The sequence below is a fragment of the Pan paniscus genome, chromosome 3 (genome assembly GCF_029289425.2).
Source record: "Pan paniscus chromosome 3, NHGRI_mPanPan1-v2.0_pri, whole genome shotgun sequence".
In the NCBI taxonomy this organism is placed as follows: Eukaryota; Metazoa; Chordata; class Mammalia; order Primates; family Hominidae; genus Pan; species Pan paniscus.
Window position 1 is genome coordinate 100,828,632 of NC_073252.2, and position 16,657 is coordinate 100,845,288.

The 16,657-nt window shown below is 40.9% G+C and overlaps 1 protein-coding gene and 1 pseudogene across 5 annotated transcripts in view; one reads left to right on the forward strand and one right to left on the reverse strand.

Annotated features, from left to right (window-relative positions):
• MANBA (mannosidase beta) overlaps positions 1 to 15,975 on the reverse strand; it is a 129,515-nt gene extending 113,540 nt beyond the window's left edge. For 2 of the 5 annotated variants that reach the window (XM_003829957.6, XM_055111666.2), the window contains exon 1: positions 15,679 to 15,975. In XM_003829957.6, coding sequence (XP_003830005.3) covers positions 15,679 to 15,855 — 177 coding nt within the window. In that variant the 5' untranslated portion in view covers positions 15,856 to 15,975. Of the gene's footprint in view, positions 1 to 8,754; positions 8,932 to 12,562 lie in introns of all 5 variants that reach the window. The other 3 variants (XM_055111668.2, XM_055111669.2, XM_003829958.6) reach the window with 3 other exon arrangements.
• On the forward strand, positions 6,323 to 7,627 carry LOC100981049 (ribosome biogenesis protein WDR12-like; annotated as a pseudogene).
• Positions 15,976 to 16,657: the final 682 nt, after the last annotated feature.

Genomic DNA, 16,657 nt, shown 5'->3' on the forward strand with positions numbered 1-16,657 from the left:
ATTTTGGGTCCCTTGGTATCAATGTCAGCTCAGAGCCAGTGTCCAGTAGTCCCCAAAATGTCTGATCATTTCCCTTTCTTCAATGCAGTTACCCTGGTAATAGACTGGGGGTCTCCTTGGGGAAGGATGGGAGAAATATTAACAGCATAAATAGTCACTAGCATAGTGGGGTCCTTTTCAAGGGGACCCAGCCTCCCCTTCATTCAAGGGTTTCTGGGCCTATAAATTTTGTGGTGGAGTGACTGTTGTTCCCACCGTTAGATCTGACATACAGAGAAGAGCAATTACAGGACTCTTCAGAGATGCAGTTGCCGCCATCACAAATCTATTTCGCAAAGCGTTGGTCAAGGATGTATCTTCTGGACCCTCCCAGCTGGGATGGGTAGGTCCAAAGTGACCAATCCACTCCAGCATCCAATCTCCCTAAACTTTTGGATCCCTTCCTCTACATTAAACTGAGAGAGATCAGGCATTTCCAGCTTGCTCACAGTGGGCCATCTTTTATCCATATTTCAGCTAACCAAGCAAATAAACTATTAGAACCATTAAAACCTTTTTTAACTCCCTGAGCTGCAACATCAAAAGCAGAATCTCTACTTAGTGGGTTCAAATCAATAAGTCCAGCCTGATCCAACTCTATATTCCTTCCGCCATTATCTCACACCCTTAATATCCATTCCTATGCCTCTTCTCCAGATTTCTGCTTATATAAATTAGAAAACTCAAGCAGTTCTTTTCTAGTGTAGCACATCTCCTCATGGGTCACTCTGAACCTCACCTGTAGGGGTCTGCTGGGACTTTAGTCTAGGTATAGGTCTAGAAGCAAACAGGGGTGTTGGGGGTGGCTCCTGAGGAGAATCAACGTTATTTTGCCTGGCAACTGCCTCAGAGGAGGCCATCACTGTTGCCTCCAGGCAGCGCATGGTTTATCTCCTCAGACAAAGGTGGAAAGGCTGATGGCAGCATGGGTTGGGGAGGGGATGTTGCCACTACTGGGGATGAAGAAGCTGTTTCTTCTGGCAAAAAAGGTTCATCAGAGTTAACAAGCTCAGTGTCCCCAGCTTCATTAGGCCCTCCACCACACATCCCCATTCCAAGTTGCAGGGTCCCATTCTTTTCCAGTCAATCCCCTCACTTTAACAGTAGACACCTGGAAAGGCTGTGCATGCACCTTTCGTTGCAGGTCAGCCACTCACATGATAAGAGCTTATGTCTATTTTTCCACAATTTCAGCTCTTTCTCTATAGGAGATAAGACTCTTACACAGGGTAATCTAGCAGGTGTGAGGCTCAGTACTACTTCTGAAGCTGAAAATGAATCCCTGAGCTCATCATTTTTCTTTCATCACTTTGTCCAGTGAACGTAGGAGCAACCAACCAGCTTTATTATGTTCCTTGGTTCTCCACATATGGTCAAAGGTATTATGTTTCGAGTCACTAAACTCCTTGCCTCTCACGAGCAGTGAATCAGGAGTATCAGATGCATTTATTTTGCAAAACTCTCTAAACAGTTCATGCCAAGGACTATGGGTGTTCTCCATACTATTAGAAATAGAATTCTTAGGCCGGGCACAGTGGCTCACGACTGTCATCCCAGCACTTTGGCAGGCCAAGGCGGGCGGGTCATGAGGTCAGGAGATCGAGACCATCCTGGCTAACATGGTGAAACCCCATCTCTACTAAAAATACAAAAAATTAGCTGGGCGTGGTGGCGGTCGCCTGTAGTCCCAGATACTTGGGAGGCTGAGGTGGCAGAATGCCGTGAACCCGGGAGTCAGAGCTTGCAGTGAGCAGAGATCGCGCCACTGCACTCCAGCGTGGGTGACAGAGCGAGACTCCATCTCAAAAAAAAAAAAGAAAAGAAAGAAAAAGAACCTTTAGCATTTTTTGGTCTAATCACATTAAGCAGCCAACTCCAGAAACCCCAAAACCAATAAAAGAACTCCATCCTTAATATTCTGTTCCTCTAGAACCACTTCTGGTACCAAAATCTGTATTAGTCAGGGTTCTCTAGAGGGACAGAACTAATGGGATATATATATATATATATATATATATATATATATATATATATATATATATATAAAGGGGAGTTTACTAAGGAGTATTAACTCACATGATCACAAGGTCCCATAACAGGCCATCTGCAAGCTGAGAAGCAAGGAAGCCAGTCTGATTCCTAAAGGTGAAGAACTGGAGTCTGATGTTTGAGGGTAGGAAGCATCCATCACGGGAGAAAGAAAGAGGCTGGGAGGATAAGCCACTATAGTCTTTTCATGTTCTTCTGCCTGCTTTTTATTCTGGCTTTGCTGGCAGCTGATTAGATTGTGCCCATCCAGATTAAAGGCAGGTCTGCCTTTCCCAGTCCACTGAGTCAAATGTTAATCTCCTTTGACAACACCCTCACAGACACACCCAGGATTAGTACTTCGTATCTTTCAATCCAATCAAGTTGACACTCAGTATTAACCATCACAATGTTTCATTCAGAAGCTATAGTCTCCAAACTTCAGTTTCTCCTCTGTCAAATAGTATCTTCAGCTATGATTCTTACTTCAAAGGGTACACAGGTACAAGAGATCCCCAGCCCACGAGTCTGGTAACATGTTTTGGTCAGCCTTAACATTATCTTTTTCTAAAATCCTTAAATTAGTAAATATTGCTTCCCATCTAACATAGCTCTAAGTGAAAAAAGTTGCAGTTTAAGGAGAGTCCTAATTTTCTGACCAAAGAGACTAAAACTTAAAAGGGAAAACAAGACAAACTATTTGTTTGGCCCACTACAAGTCCCAGGCATTATGCAAGGTTTTCAAGGAGACACAGAGACAAGTGACACCTGACTGAAGTGTAGCGGTGGGGTTCCCAGGACTGGACCTCACGAAAGGTTAGAATAAATGCCTGCAGACAGATTCCTAGCTGATAGGAAGAGTCAGAGGAGATCACACTTGCTCAGGGAGTGAGGCTGGGCAGCCACATGGTTCCACTGCCTCTGAGATGAAGCCAGGAGGTGACTGGAGCTGACACATGGAAGAGGCAGTTGGTGAAACCTTTTCTGCATGGGTTTGATCCCCAGCTTAATCCTAATACCTGTGAGTCTTTGTGAAGCTCAAAAAACATCTCTGTACACCTGTTTTCTCAGTTCTTGAATGGAGATAGTAATCATACCTACATGCCTCACAGGATCAGTACAAGGACTGCATGAGACAATTATGAAAAGTGCTTAGAACAGTTCTTGGTACATAGTGTGCACTCAAAAATGATAGCTATCATTTCTATTACATGTACTGATCTGAAATGATGTCTAAGATATATTAAGTTAAAGAAAAAGGTCAATATAAAACTATATATATATATATAGAATGCAATCATCTGTGGGGGGAAAATACATGTATCTATATATGATATCTGTCTGTATATGTTTATAACATCTATGGAAGAATACACAAGAAACCGGTTAATCATGGTTGTTTCTATAGAAGGGAACTGGACCTAGAAGACAGGGATGCTTTTCATAACATAGCCTACCTTTAAAACTGTTTACTATTGGCCAGGCAAGGTGGCTCATGCCTGTAATCCCAACACTTTGGGGGGCCGAGGTGGGCGGATCACAAGGTCAGGAGTTCGAGACCAGCCTGGCCAACATGATGAAACACAATCTCTAATAAAAATACAAAAATTAGCCAGGTGTGGTGGCGGGCGCCTGTAATCCCGGCTACTCAGGAGGCTGAGGCAGGAGAATCACTTGAACCCAGGAGGCAGAGGTTGCAGTGAGGCGAGATCGTGCCATTGCACTCCAGCCTGGGTGACAAAGCAAGACTCCATCTAAAAAGAAAAAAAAAAACCCATTTGCTATTTATATCCTTTACCTGTTTCTAAATGTCATTAAGATTAATTTATCTCTTTTTTTAAAAAAAAAGAAAACAATGAGCTAGGTTGATAGCAGTAGAAATGTTAAGGAATGGTTATAAGACAGTATAGATGGGACTTAAAAGATCCAGTACCTAACAACAGATGTGAGAAAAAAAAAAAAAAAAAAAACTGTAACCAAGATCCTAGGCTTAGTTTACTGAGAAAATACTTATGCTTTTATTATAAATAGGTAAAATAAGAGAAAGTAAGGGTTGGGAGAATTGAGAGAAGAAATATTTGGATATATGGAGTTTCATATGCCATGAAGACATTCAGGTAGGAGAGTTGAACAGAATTTCTAGCTGGAAATCAAGTGAGATGTGGTGGTTAGACACAAGCATTTCAGCAATTGTGGCACAGAAGTGATGGCTGAAACAAAGAGAATTCCAAGAGACGGAGAATACAGAAAGAAGTGATATATGAATTAACCCTGAGAAAATGTTTACATTTTTTGAGAGCTTTTAGCAAATGGGGTGCTTTTAGTGGCATATTTTGAACAAAAGTATATTGTACTCATGTCTCTATTTTCATCAGACACATTTAAATTAAAATAACTGTTCCATTTGTTTACTATTTACTGTTTCTGCCAATAGGCAGCGTGCAATGGTGAAAAGAACATCGGGGTTTGAATCCTTGTTCCACCATCCATTATATGCATAATCTTAGGCAATAACTTTGCTGAGCCTCAGTCACTGTGAATTATTATACCTTTTCCAGAGGGTTGTTGCTGAAATTATATGAACAAGTGCACATGAAAGGGCCAAGAAAAGTGCATCACACGTGGAAGACATAAAATAAATGTTACATGAAAATGAATTGTATAGGCTGATTACATACATTAATACTTACATAGGATAAGGACCAGCCAACGCTTACCTAAAAATTTAGCTCTCAGGTGGTCCTTTGATTTTCAGTTCGGGGCCACGCAAAGCAAATCCTCCCATACCCTAAATACACCTCATGTGGCATCAAACAAGAAAGTATATGTCCAGGTTTAAGGATCAGGATTTTTTAAACTATCTGTTTTTTTTAAATGAGGGCTTAAAAACCTTGGACTTCTCTCTTCCCAGAAATTAAGCAACATTATTAATTGATGACTATTTCTGTTTAAATTAAATTTCAAATGCAGAGTCATTAGCTATTTTATCTCCTTAATGTCACACTTGATAGAAGCAGTCAAACTTTTTTTTTTAATTTTACTTTAAGTCAGTCAAACTTTCAGAAGAAGACATACATATCTTTAAAGGGTCATTTCCTAAAAAGCTTTTGAGATCATTTCACATCATAAAATGATCATGTAAAGCCAAATATTTCCTTAGTTTTTTCTTTTTTATTTAAAAAACATTTTTTATCATTCTCAGTATTCAAACAAATATTTCATCCTTACAAGTCTTAAGATCTCTGTGGAAGGTTAGTATAACAACCAGAAAACCTTCTGTTTTAAGAAAAAATGTATGTTTAGTCATTTTGGATTATAATAATGGGACTCTCTTCTCTGAAACACATCAAAAATATTTCACAAGTCATAATGGTATTGTGGTTATGTTGAAGAAAAAGGAAGTCCTTATCTTTTAAAGACCCATACTGAAATGTTTGTGGATGAAATAATGTGATAACTGGGATTACTTTATAATACTAAGAGTGCCAGGAGCAGCGGCTCACACCTGTAATCCCTACACTTTGGGAGGCCAAGGTGGGAATATCGCTTGAGCCTGGGAGTTTGAGACCAGCCTGTGCAACATAGGGAGACTCTGTCTCTACAAAAAAGAAACAAATTAGCTGGGTATGGTGGTGTGTACCTGTAGTCCTAGCTACTTGGGAGGCTGAGGTGGGAGGATAGCTTGAATCCAGGAGGTTAAGCCTGCAGTGAGCCATGACCACGCCACTGCACTTCAGCCTGGGTGACAGAGTAATACCCTATCTCAAAAAACAAAAAAAAAATGATAACAAAACAAAATAATAAGGGATGGCATAGTGGATAGAGAAGAAACAAAATTAGCCACGAATTGATCATGTTGAAGCCAGGTGATGGATACATGAAATTTCATTTTGCAAGTATCTCTATTTTACTATTTGTTTGAAATTCACCCAAAGTTTAACAAAATTCACATAGAAACTGCTTATTTGCTACTTAAAGAATACAAAAGTAGAATGTACACTGATGCACATATATTGTTAGAATGTACTTATGAGTGATAACCTGCAGATTGGAGACTCCATAGACAGACTCATGGCTCCTTAGAAAGAATGATTGTGGGTGGAGCAGACCCAAGGAGAAAAAGCAGAGTCCAGGCTTAGACTGCAGCTTCTCGCTTACCTGTGCAGTCTAATTTTGAGCGGCCTCTTTGTAGTTAAGAGACAGGAGCTCCCATTCTCTGTCTACTAACCCAAAAGTCTTGTGTGTACTCCTTGCCATGGCTCAGCTCCAAACACATTTCTACACCAATAACAAGAAATATGCTGTAAATGATGTTTCCTTTTCAATCCCTGCCGCCTCTGAATTTGCTGACCTTAGTAACATCATCAATAAATTACTAAAGGACAAAAATGAGTTCCACAAACATATGGAGTTTTATTTCCTTATTAAGGGCCAGTTTCTGCGAATGTCCTTGGTCAAACACATGGAACTGGAGAACATGTTATCAGAAGTAGTTGTGGAAATAGAATATGTGAAGTACACAGCACCCCAGCCAGAGCAATGCATGTTCCATGATGACTGGATCCTTTCAGTTAAAGGGGCAAAGGAATGGATCTTGACTGGTTCTTATGATGAGACCTCTCAAATCCGGTCCTTGGAAAGAAAGTCAATAATGACAATTGTGGGACATAGGGATATCTTAAAAGATGTGGCCTGGGCCAAAAAAAAAAGATAGTTTGTCTTGCCTATTTGTGAGTGCCTCTATGGATCCAACTATTCTCTTATGGGAGTGGAATAGAGAGAAACAAAGTGAAAGCCCGATCGTGCTGCAGAGGTCATGCTGGAAGTGCAGAGTCTATAGCTGTTGATAGCTCAGGAACTAAATTTTGTAGTGGCTCCTGGGATAAGATGCTAAAGATCTGGTCTACAGTCCCTACAGAAGAAGAAGATGAAATGGAGGAATCCACAAATCGACAGAGAACACAGAGCAGCTATGACTCCCATAGTGACCCTCTCTGGTCACAAGGAAGCAATTTCCTCAGTTCTGTGGTCAGATGCTGAAGAAATCTGCAGTGCATCTTGGGACCATACAATTAGAGTGTAGGATGTTGAGTCTGACAGTCTGAAGGCAAACTTTGACAGGAAATAAAGTGCTTAATTGTATTTCCCATGCTCCAACTTTGTAAACGTTTAGCATCTGGAAGCACAGATAGGCATACCAGACTGTGGGATCCCCGAACTAAAGACCATTCTTTGGTGTCACTGTCCCTAACTTCAAATACAGGTTGGGTGACATTAGTAAAATGGTCTCCTACCCATGAACAGCAACTGATTTCAGGATCTTTAGATAACATTGTCAAGTTGTGGGATACAAGAAGTTGTATGATCTGGCTGCTCATGAAGACAAAGTTCTGAGTGTAGACTGGATAGGGACACAGGGCTACTTTTCAGTGGACAAGCAGACAATAAATTGTATTCCTACAGATATTCACCTACCACTTTCCATGTGGGGGCATGAAAGTGAATGATAAATTGATCATAGAGATTCTTTATACAAATGAAATTGGTAGAAAATCATGAAATTATACTGATGCAGATGCAGAAAGCAGCCGTTTGAAATTTATATAATGTTTTCACTCTTCATAACAGCTAACATTTAACTATCTTTTTCTTATTTTGTATTTATAATACAATAGTTTGTGTTTATAAAATAAAAAGAATGAATGTGACTAGCTTGTTAATCACATGTATAGCTACTATGATGTACTCTTACAGTTTATAGTTAATTAATTTACACATCTAAAATATATCTTTCTCTGGCCATTTGTCCCAATTGCATGTGAAGAATATAAGGTAATAAAAAAATTTACAGAAAAAGTACTAAGTATCTGTTGCCTACCACTTTTTAGTATATGTGTATATTTATATACTTATAATTTTTATTTTCAAGTGTAGATTTTGAATAAGAACACATCTTTATAATGGGGTGTATGAAGCTATTTGCAATAATCCTGGATCTATATTTACAGACACAGACAAATATATTCATGATATGTTTTAAATGTTAAAGTAGCTAATAAAACCACCTTTGGGGATGATTTCATTTTTATGTTATATTTGTCTCTATATACCTAGAAAAAAATGTGGAAAGATAAACACTAGTAATTTTACAGTGGTCTTTTTCTGCTTTATATTATGTGTTTTATTGGTTTTTCTTCCTTCTTTATATTTTCTGTATTTCTTTTATCCAATGAACACTAAATAAATACATATTTTTAAAAGAATTTTAATCATGTAACCTTTCTAAAGATTAAAAGAGAAGGAATAACAACATTGTATCAGTATATGGGAATTTAGTGCATGATAAAAGTAATATAACAGCGGACAGAAAAGAAATTGTTCAAATCATGAGTTATAGGCAACCAATTAACTGTTTGGAAGAAACCTCAAATGAATCAAAATTTTAAATATAGGAACTATAAAGATAGCTGAGAGGAATTATTTTTAAGCAAACTACCAAAGACAGAAACAATCATAAAAGGAAAACAAAAGATTTCAACATACACAGCTTTAAAACATCCATATGACAAAATACTTCATTAATAAATGGGACATTTGGGGATTTAGTTTTAATTTGAATTTTTGAAAATATATAACAAAGGGGCCTTATAAATCTATATTAAAGAGGCCACCCATGGAGGCTCGCACCTGTAATCCCAGCACTTTGACAGGCCGAGGTGGGCGGATTGCCTGAGCTCAGGAGATCGAGATCAGCTTGAGCAACACGGTGAGACCATGAGAATCGCTTGAACCCGGGAGGCAGAGAATGCAGTGAGGAAGATGATGCCACTTCACTCCAACCTGGGTGACAGAGTGAGACTCTGTCTCAAAAAAAAAAAAAGAAAAAAAATCACCATTAAAGATAAATAGCCAAAAGAAGATGAATTAGAAATGCCCATGTCACCAATAAACTTATGAAATAAACATATAAAGGTATTTGACCTTACTAGAAAATAAATTGATTTTGTTTTGTTTCTTAAATAATATTCAAATCTAGCACCTAAGATAAGCACTCTGATAAAATAATGGTGGCAGTATACAACTGGTACAATGTTTATGAAAAGCAATTTAGAAGCACGTACTAAATGACTAAAAAAAGTACATAGCCTATGAATCAGCTATTTAACTTTTAAATATTTGTCTAAGAAAATAAAGATGTACAGTAAAATTTAGTTAAAAGGATCCTCATCAGAAAAATAGAAAAAAATGGAGTCCAATCTAACTATCCAACAATAAGTAACAGATTATAAGTGATGGTAATTGTATATAACATAATTTTAAAAGAGCCACTAAACATGGTTTATAGAAACCTGTTTAATGCAGGTAAGAGCATCACAATACATTAAATGTGAAAGAGTTGTTATTTATTTTATTTTATTTTATTTTATTTTTTTTGAGAAGGATTCTCGCTCTGTCACCCAGGCTGGAGTGCAGTGGCATGATCTTGGCTCATTGCAAGCTCCACCTCCCGGGTTCATGCCATTGTTCTGCCTCAGCCTCCCGAGTAGCTGGGACTACAGGCGCTGGCCACCATGCCGGACTAATTTTTTGTATTTTTAGTAGAGACGGGGTTTCACCGTATTAGCCAGGATGGTCTCGATCTCCTGACCTCGTGATCTGCCGCCTTGGCCTCCCAAAGTGCTGGAATTACAGGCGTGAGCCACTGTGCCTGCCCAAGAGTTGTTAAGCTGTATATTTAATACTTATAAAAGTGTATGCATTAAAAAAATTAGAATGGATGCACTGAATTTTTACTTTAATAGTGGTTATCCTGCTCAATGAAATAAAAGAGAACACAAACAAATGGAAGAACATTCCATGCTCATGGATAGGAAGAATTAATATCATGAAAATGGCCATACTGCCCAAGGTGATTTATAGATTCAACGCCATCCCCATCAAGCTACCAATGACTTTCTTCACAGAATTGGAAAAAACTACTTTCAAGTTCATATGGAACCCAAAAAAAGCCCACATTGCCAAGACACTCTTAAGCCAAAAGAACAAAGCTGGAGGCATCACCCTACCTGACTTCAAACTATACTACAAGGCTACAGTAACCAAAACAGCATGGTACTGGTACCAAAATAGAGATATAGACCAATGGAACAGAACAGAGCCCTCAGAAATAATACCACACATCTACAACCATCTGATCTTTGACAAAGCTGACAAAAACAAGAAATAGGGAAAGGATTCCCTATTTAATAAATGGTGCTGGGAAAACTGGCTAGCCAAATGTAGAAAGCTGAAACTGGATTCCTTCCTTATACCTTATACAAAAATTAATTCAAGATGGATTAAAGACTTAAATGTTAGACCTAAAACCATAAAAACCCTAGAAGAAAACCTAGGCAATACCATTCAGGACATAGGCATGGGCAAGGACTTCATGACTAAAACACAAAAAGCAATGGCAACAAAAGCCAAAATTGACAAATGGAATCTAATTAAACTAGAGAGCTTCTGCACAGCAAAAGAAACTACCATCAGAGTGAACAGGCAACCTACAGAATGGGAGAAAATTTTTACAATCTATCCATCTGACAAAGGGCTAATTAATCCACAATCTACAAAGAACTTCAACAAATTTACAAGAAAAAATCAAACAACCCCATCAAAAAGTAGGCAAAGGATATGAACAGACACTTCTCAAAAGAAGACATTTATGCAGCCAAAAGACACATGAAAAAATGCTCATCATCACTGGCCATCAGAGAAATGCAAATCAAAACCACAATGAGATACCATCTCACACCAGTTAGAATGGCGATCATTAAAAAGTCAGTAAACAACAGGTGCTGGAGAGGATGTGGAGAAATAGGAACACTTTTACTCTGTTGGTGGGACTATAAACTATTTCAACCATTGTGGAAGACAGTGTGGCAATTCCTCAAGGATTTAGAACTATAAATACCATTTGACCCAGCCATCCCATTACTGGGTATATACCCAAAGGATTATGAATCATGCTACTATAAAGACACATGCACACGTATGTTTATTGTGGCACTATTCACAATAGCAAAGACTTGGAACCAACCCAAATGTCCATCAATGATAGACTGGATTAAGAAAATGTGGCACATATACACCATGGAATACTATGCAGCCATAAAAAATGATGAGTTCATGTCCTTTGTAGGGACATGGATGAAGCTGCAAACCATCATTCTGAGCAAACTATCGCAAGGACAGAAAACCTAACACCGCATGCTCTCACTCATAGGTGGGAATTGAACAGTGAGAACACTTGGGCACAGGATGGGGAACATCACACACTGGGACCTGTCCTGAGGTTGGGGGCTGGGGGAGGGATAGCATTAGGAGATATACCTAATGTAAATGAGGTTAACGGGTCAACGGGTGCAGCACACCAACATGGCACATGTATACATATGTAACAAACCTGCACGCTGTGCACATGTACCCTAGAACTTAAAGTATAACAAAAAAAGGGAAAAAATAAAACATAAAAATAAATAAATAAATAAAACTGTTGGGGGCATTAGCCACATGAACAGCTGTCAAAGAAAAATAGTGGTTATCTCTGGAAGTGATGTTTCCAACCTTCTTCTTACTTATCTATATATTTTTATGTTGGCATACAGAGACTATCTAAAAAAAAAAAAAAAAAAAAAAAAGAAGCTGCTGCTTCAAAACTTACACCAGTGAGAAATTCCACAGAAAAGCTGAGAACATTCCTAACAAGGGTCCCTTTATCTATGCACTTAACATATCATATGGAAATTAATTAGTTTTCTGCCTCACTAAAGTGGCCTCCCACAAAATAGGAACTATAGTCTCACTCTCAATTTCTTTTTTTATTCCTAATGCCTATTACACTGTGTGGCATAATAGCAGGCTGAGGGCCAGGCACGGTGGCTCATGCCTGTAATTCCAGCACTTCGGAAGGCCGAGGCAGGCAGATGACCTGAGGTTGGGAGTTCAAGACCAGCCTGACCAACATGGAGAAAGCTTGTCTCTACTAAAAGTACAAACTTAGCCAGGCATGGTGGCACATGCCTGTAATCCCAGCTACCTGGGAGACTGAGGCAGGAGAATCTCTTGAACCCAGGAGGCAGAGGTTGCGGTGAGCCGAGATAGTACCATTGCATTCCAGCCTGGGCAACAAGAGCGAAACTCCGTCTCAAAAAAAAAAAAAAAAAAAAAATAGCAGGCTGAAGGAATAACTTTTTCACAGAGAACCCAAAAGACTCTATAAGAAACCAAAGGTTTAGATTCTGTACAGAAAACCCAGAGAATCACCTATGAAATAGCCAAGACTAGCCACAGAATCTCTCACTAAATACAAATTTCATTTAACCAGCTCAGATAAAAAAAATCCTGGTATTTTCCTGCACCTCCCCCTTCTGTCTCCCAATCCATTAACAAATCCAACTGAAGAAATCCTCTTGTTTCTACATGTAAAATGTGTTCTCACAACCATTCTCACCATTTCACTGCCACCATGCTTGTCCAAGTCAGAAGTCATCTCTTGCCCATACGTAGACCAGCAATAGTCCCCTGGTTGGTCTCCAGGCTTCCACTCTCCTGCACTGTAGCCTTCACACAACAGAGTGACCTTTAAAAAGGCAAATCTAATCATGCTACTCTAAGCTCAAAGCCCCCAATAACTTCCCATCACATGTAGAATAAAAGCCAACGTGTTTCCTATGGCTCACAGCCTTTCATGATGTGCCCTAGACTTTGAACTCCTCTCCTTCCCTCTGGTTCCCAGGTCTCCAGCCACACTGGCCTGCTGACTATTCCTGACACTTGTCAAGCTCGTTCCTGCCTCAGGGCCTCTCTCCTCCCCACTCCTGTGTTTTTCCTCTTTGCTGGAAATGCACTTCTCCTTAAAAGTGACCTTTTCAAACAGGTCTTTTTGTTTAGAAGTCACCTTATCAAAATACCTATCTTGAACCACTTTTTAAAAAATAGCAATGCTTTCCAACCAGCCTTCACTGTCTCTTCCTTTAACCTGCTCAATTTTTCTTCAGTGCGCCACCTGCCTTACATTATTTATTAATTTGGTATATGTCTATCTCCTCCATTAGAATGTCCATTAGGGAAAGGACTTTGTTTTCTTTACCACTCGATTTCAAGTACTTAGAATAGTGCCTGCCACATTAGAGGTACAAAATAAATATGAGATAATTAACTAGGTGAATAGATAAATAAATGAATGATATCACCAAGATATGTTTCAAGTTCTTATACAAACACAATATTTGGCCCAGTGTCTACTATAAACCGTAGAATATTTCCTCAAGTCAACACCAAAAAGGGATGTTATAATAAAGCAGGTCGGATAACAGTCTCACATTACTGAATAACGATACTGATCTGATGTTGATGATTGCTTCTTTACTTTTTTTTTTTTTTTTTTGAGAGAGGGTGTCACTCTGTTGCCCAGGTTGGAGTACAGATCATGGCTCACTGCAGCCTCAACCTCCTGGGCTCAAACGATCCTCCCACCTCAGCCTCCCTCGTAGCTAGGACCACAGGTGTACGCTACCATGCCCAGTTAATTTTTTAATTTTTTGTAGAGACAGGGTCTCACCAGGTTGCCCAGACTGGTCTAAACTCCACCTACCTCTGCCTCCCAAGTGCTGGGATTATAGGCATGAGCCACTGTGCCCAGCCTGATGATTATTTTCAACAGGCCTTGTTTTTCCTAAGCCCCAAAAGCCTTCCCATTTCTCATTCCACTGCCATTTGAGACCCATATCCACCCGATTGAAACCTCAAGGTTTTGCTAAGAATTTATGAAGAGAGTTAAGAAATCTCTTCAAATTGTTCCTATGAGGAAGTTATTTCATACTATGAGCAAATTCATTTTCATTAAGTATCTGTTGTAACCAAACGTTGTTTTTTAGCTCTGTAATATGGCACAATAATCTGACTTACTGAAGCCACTCATTATTTCCCATTGGCTTAATTCTTTCTTTTTTTTTTTTTTTTTTTTTGGTAGAGATAGAATCTCTCTATGTTGGCCATGCTGGTCTTGAACTCTTGGCCTCAAGAAATTTTCCCACCTCGGCCTCATAGACTCTTTCTATGTTGGCCATGCTGGTCTTGAACTCCTGGACTCAAGGGATCCTCCTACCTTGGCCTCCCAAAGCTCTGGAATAACCGGCTTGAGCCAACGCACCAGCACCCATTGGCTTAATTATTTCAGTAAAATCAGGCAAGGAGGAACCCTACAAAATAAACACAGGCATTCTCAAAGCAGATATAAGTGAAAACTCAGAGTATACTGTGGTCAGCTGTGTTCTCTATCACAAGTAGTTTGTCAACTTAAAGTACTAAAGTTTGGGAATGATTTACTCTAAAAATACATCGGACAATGGTCAATGTCATTTACAACATTCACCTCCTTTCTGATACACATCTCAGGGGAAAAAAAAAAAAAAAACTACTAAGTACCAGGTCAGAAATTTGGCATAACCCTAGATGACCACCTTGTCATGCAAATAAACTTAGAATGGTGCTCCTGAAAGTCAACCACAGTGCTTCAAAAACACATGATTTTTTAAAACACCAAAGTAAGCATACCACATAGTATAGAGACCAGGCTATGGAGTTGAGACCACCTGGGTTAGAATTCCATTTCTTTCCATTTAGTTGCTGTCACCTTCCTAATTTCTCTGTGTTCCATAATTCCATATTATCCATAAAATTCAGATATGAACACTTACTATATAGAGTTGTTATGAGGATTGGACAATGTATGCATCCCACAAGTAGATCAATTACAAGTACATTTTGCCCCGAGTAAAGACAACACGTGGGAACGCTGTGCAAGAGGGAACAGCAAAAGCAGTTGGAGGATGGAAGACAGTTTGCAAACCTATGCGCACAGGCAGCCAAACACGAAAACGTTCCCCACAAGTAGTCTGTAAATTGGAGACTCCATTGGGATACACACACACACACACACACACACACACACACACACACGCCCTGAGAGGAAATAGCACCTTTCTTCATCACCAAGTTAGCCTTAAAAATTATTTACCCATTATTAGCCACACTAGCACTGACAAACCCAACTTTACTCTTGTAGGTCATTCTCCACAATGTCTGTGCTGCGTCAATCCCAAATCTGACTCCCTGACGCTTAACAGCGAAAATAAAAAACCGAGACATTACTCAATAGAGTTAACCCTTACTTAACAAAACGCTGTTGTCCCCTGTGGCGTGCAGACAGTAGAGACAGTAATTCCCGACCTTATGCTTGTCAGTGACAGCATGCCCTTTGTATACACGCTTCAGTAGAGCACGACTGCAGTAAGTAAACTGCTAGTAGCAACACTGTTCCCCTATCTAAACTTCCGCTTTCCAGAGTTACTGATGTCCCAACATGGGTCGGTCGCTCAGTCTCCGTCAAGCCCGTACCCCATAGCTTGGGCATTTCCCCCCGCAGATCACAAGATGCAAAGGGGAAGTTACTGCCAAACCGACGAGAATGGCCCAGAGCTGGGGGCTGCCAGGCGGTTCCTGGGCCCCTCTCAGCACCAGAGGAAGGCGGGCGCAGGCTCGCCGCGGGTCGGCCGCACGCCATACCTGGATCAGGCCCTGCTGGAACAAGGCGCTGTGCACGCAGCCAGGGACCGCCCCGGGCAGCTCCAGCGAGCCGTTCCCATTGCAGATGCTCCAGTTGCCCCGCAAGCTGTAACTGAGCTCCGCGGCGGTGGTGCCTGCACCGCACAGCGCGAGCAGCAGGAGCAGGTGGAGGCGCATCTTGAGATCCCGCGCCACCGAGATGTGGAGGGATCGAAAGGCAGTGCTGCAAAGGACCGGCGGGGAAGCCACTCACCCCCTCGGAAGTAGCCGAGGCTTTAGGTCCCCGCCCCGGCCCCGCCCCTAGGTCAGCTGAGCGCTCTCCGGGCGCAGCCGCGGGCGGGAGGGGAACGAAAAGGCTGCGCCTGCACCCGCTGGAAGCCGGGCGTCGCGGGTGCGGGAGCTGCAGCCCCCGAGAATAGCTACAGGCTGGGGGGCATTGCGGTCTGAGCCTTCCCTCAGCGCTTCTTCCCGCCGCCTCAGTACATACAACTGCAGGCAAGAATCTTGCACGGTAATTGGGACAGAAAGATCCCTGGGCGCGCAGTGGCACAAAGCCTCGGGAGATCAGAGACCGACTGTACGTGGAGACCATAGCTGGAGAGTCCCCTCACTCCTTCAGAGAACCCAAACTGGGAGACAACCAACCACTTCCCTTCCGCCAAATTTACACAGACTCTCGTCTACCTGGTAGCGTAACACTCACCCCGCTGCAGCTCAACTCGCGGGTCTCAGAGCCTACCCCGCCCTTCAAAGAGTAAACAAGTACTAGCAGTATCTCCATCAGAAGGTTGTTCTGAGGGCTAACCAAGAAAATGCGACTATAGCATGCAGCATGGAGCCTGGCCCAGAGAGGTCATTCACGTTAGCTATTGTTACTAGCGGCCTGCGTCCTTACGTTTCATAAAGCCCCACGGAGGTTTCTGAGGTTCTGGAACCTGCACTAGGCGCGCAGCTGAGTTTAAAATCCTCTGCACTCACT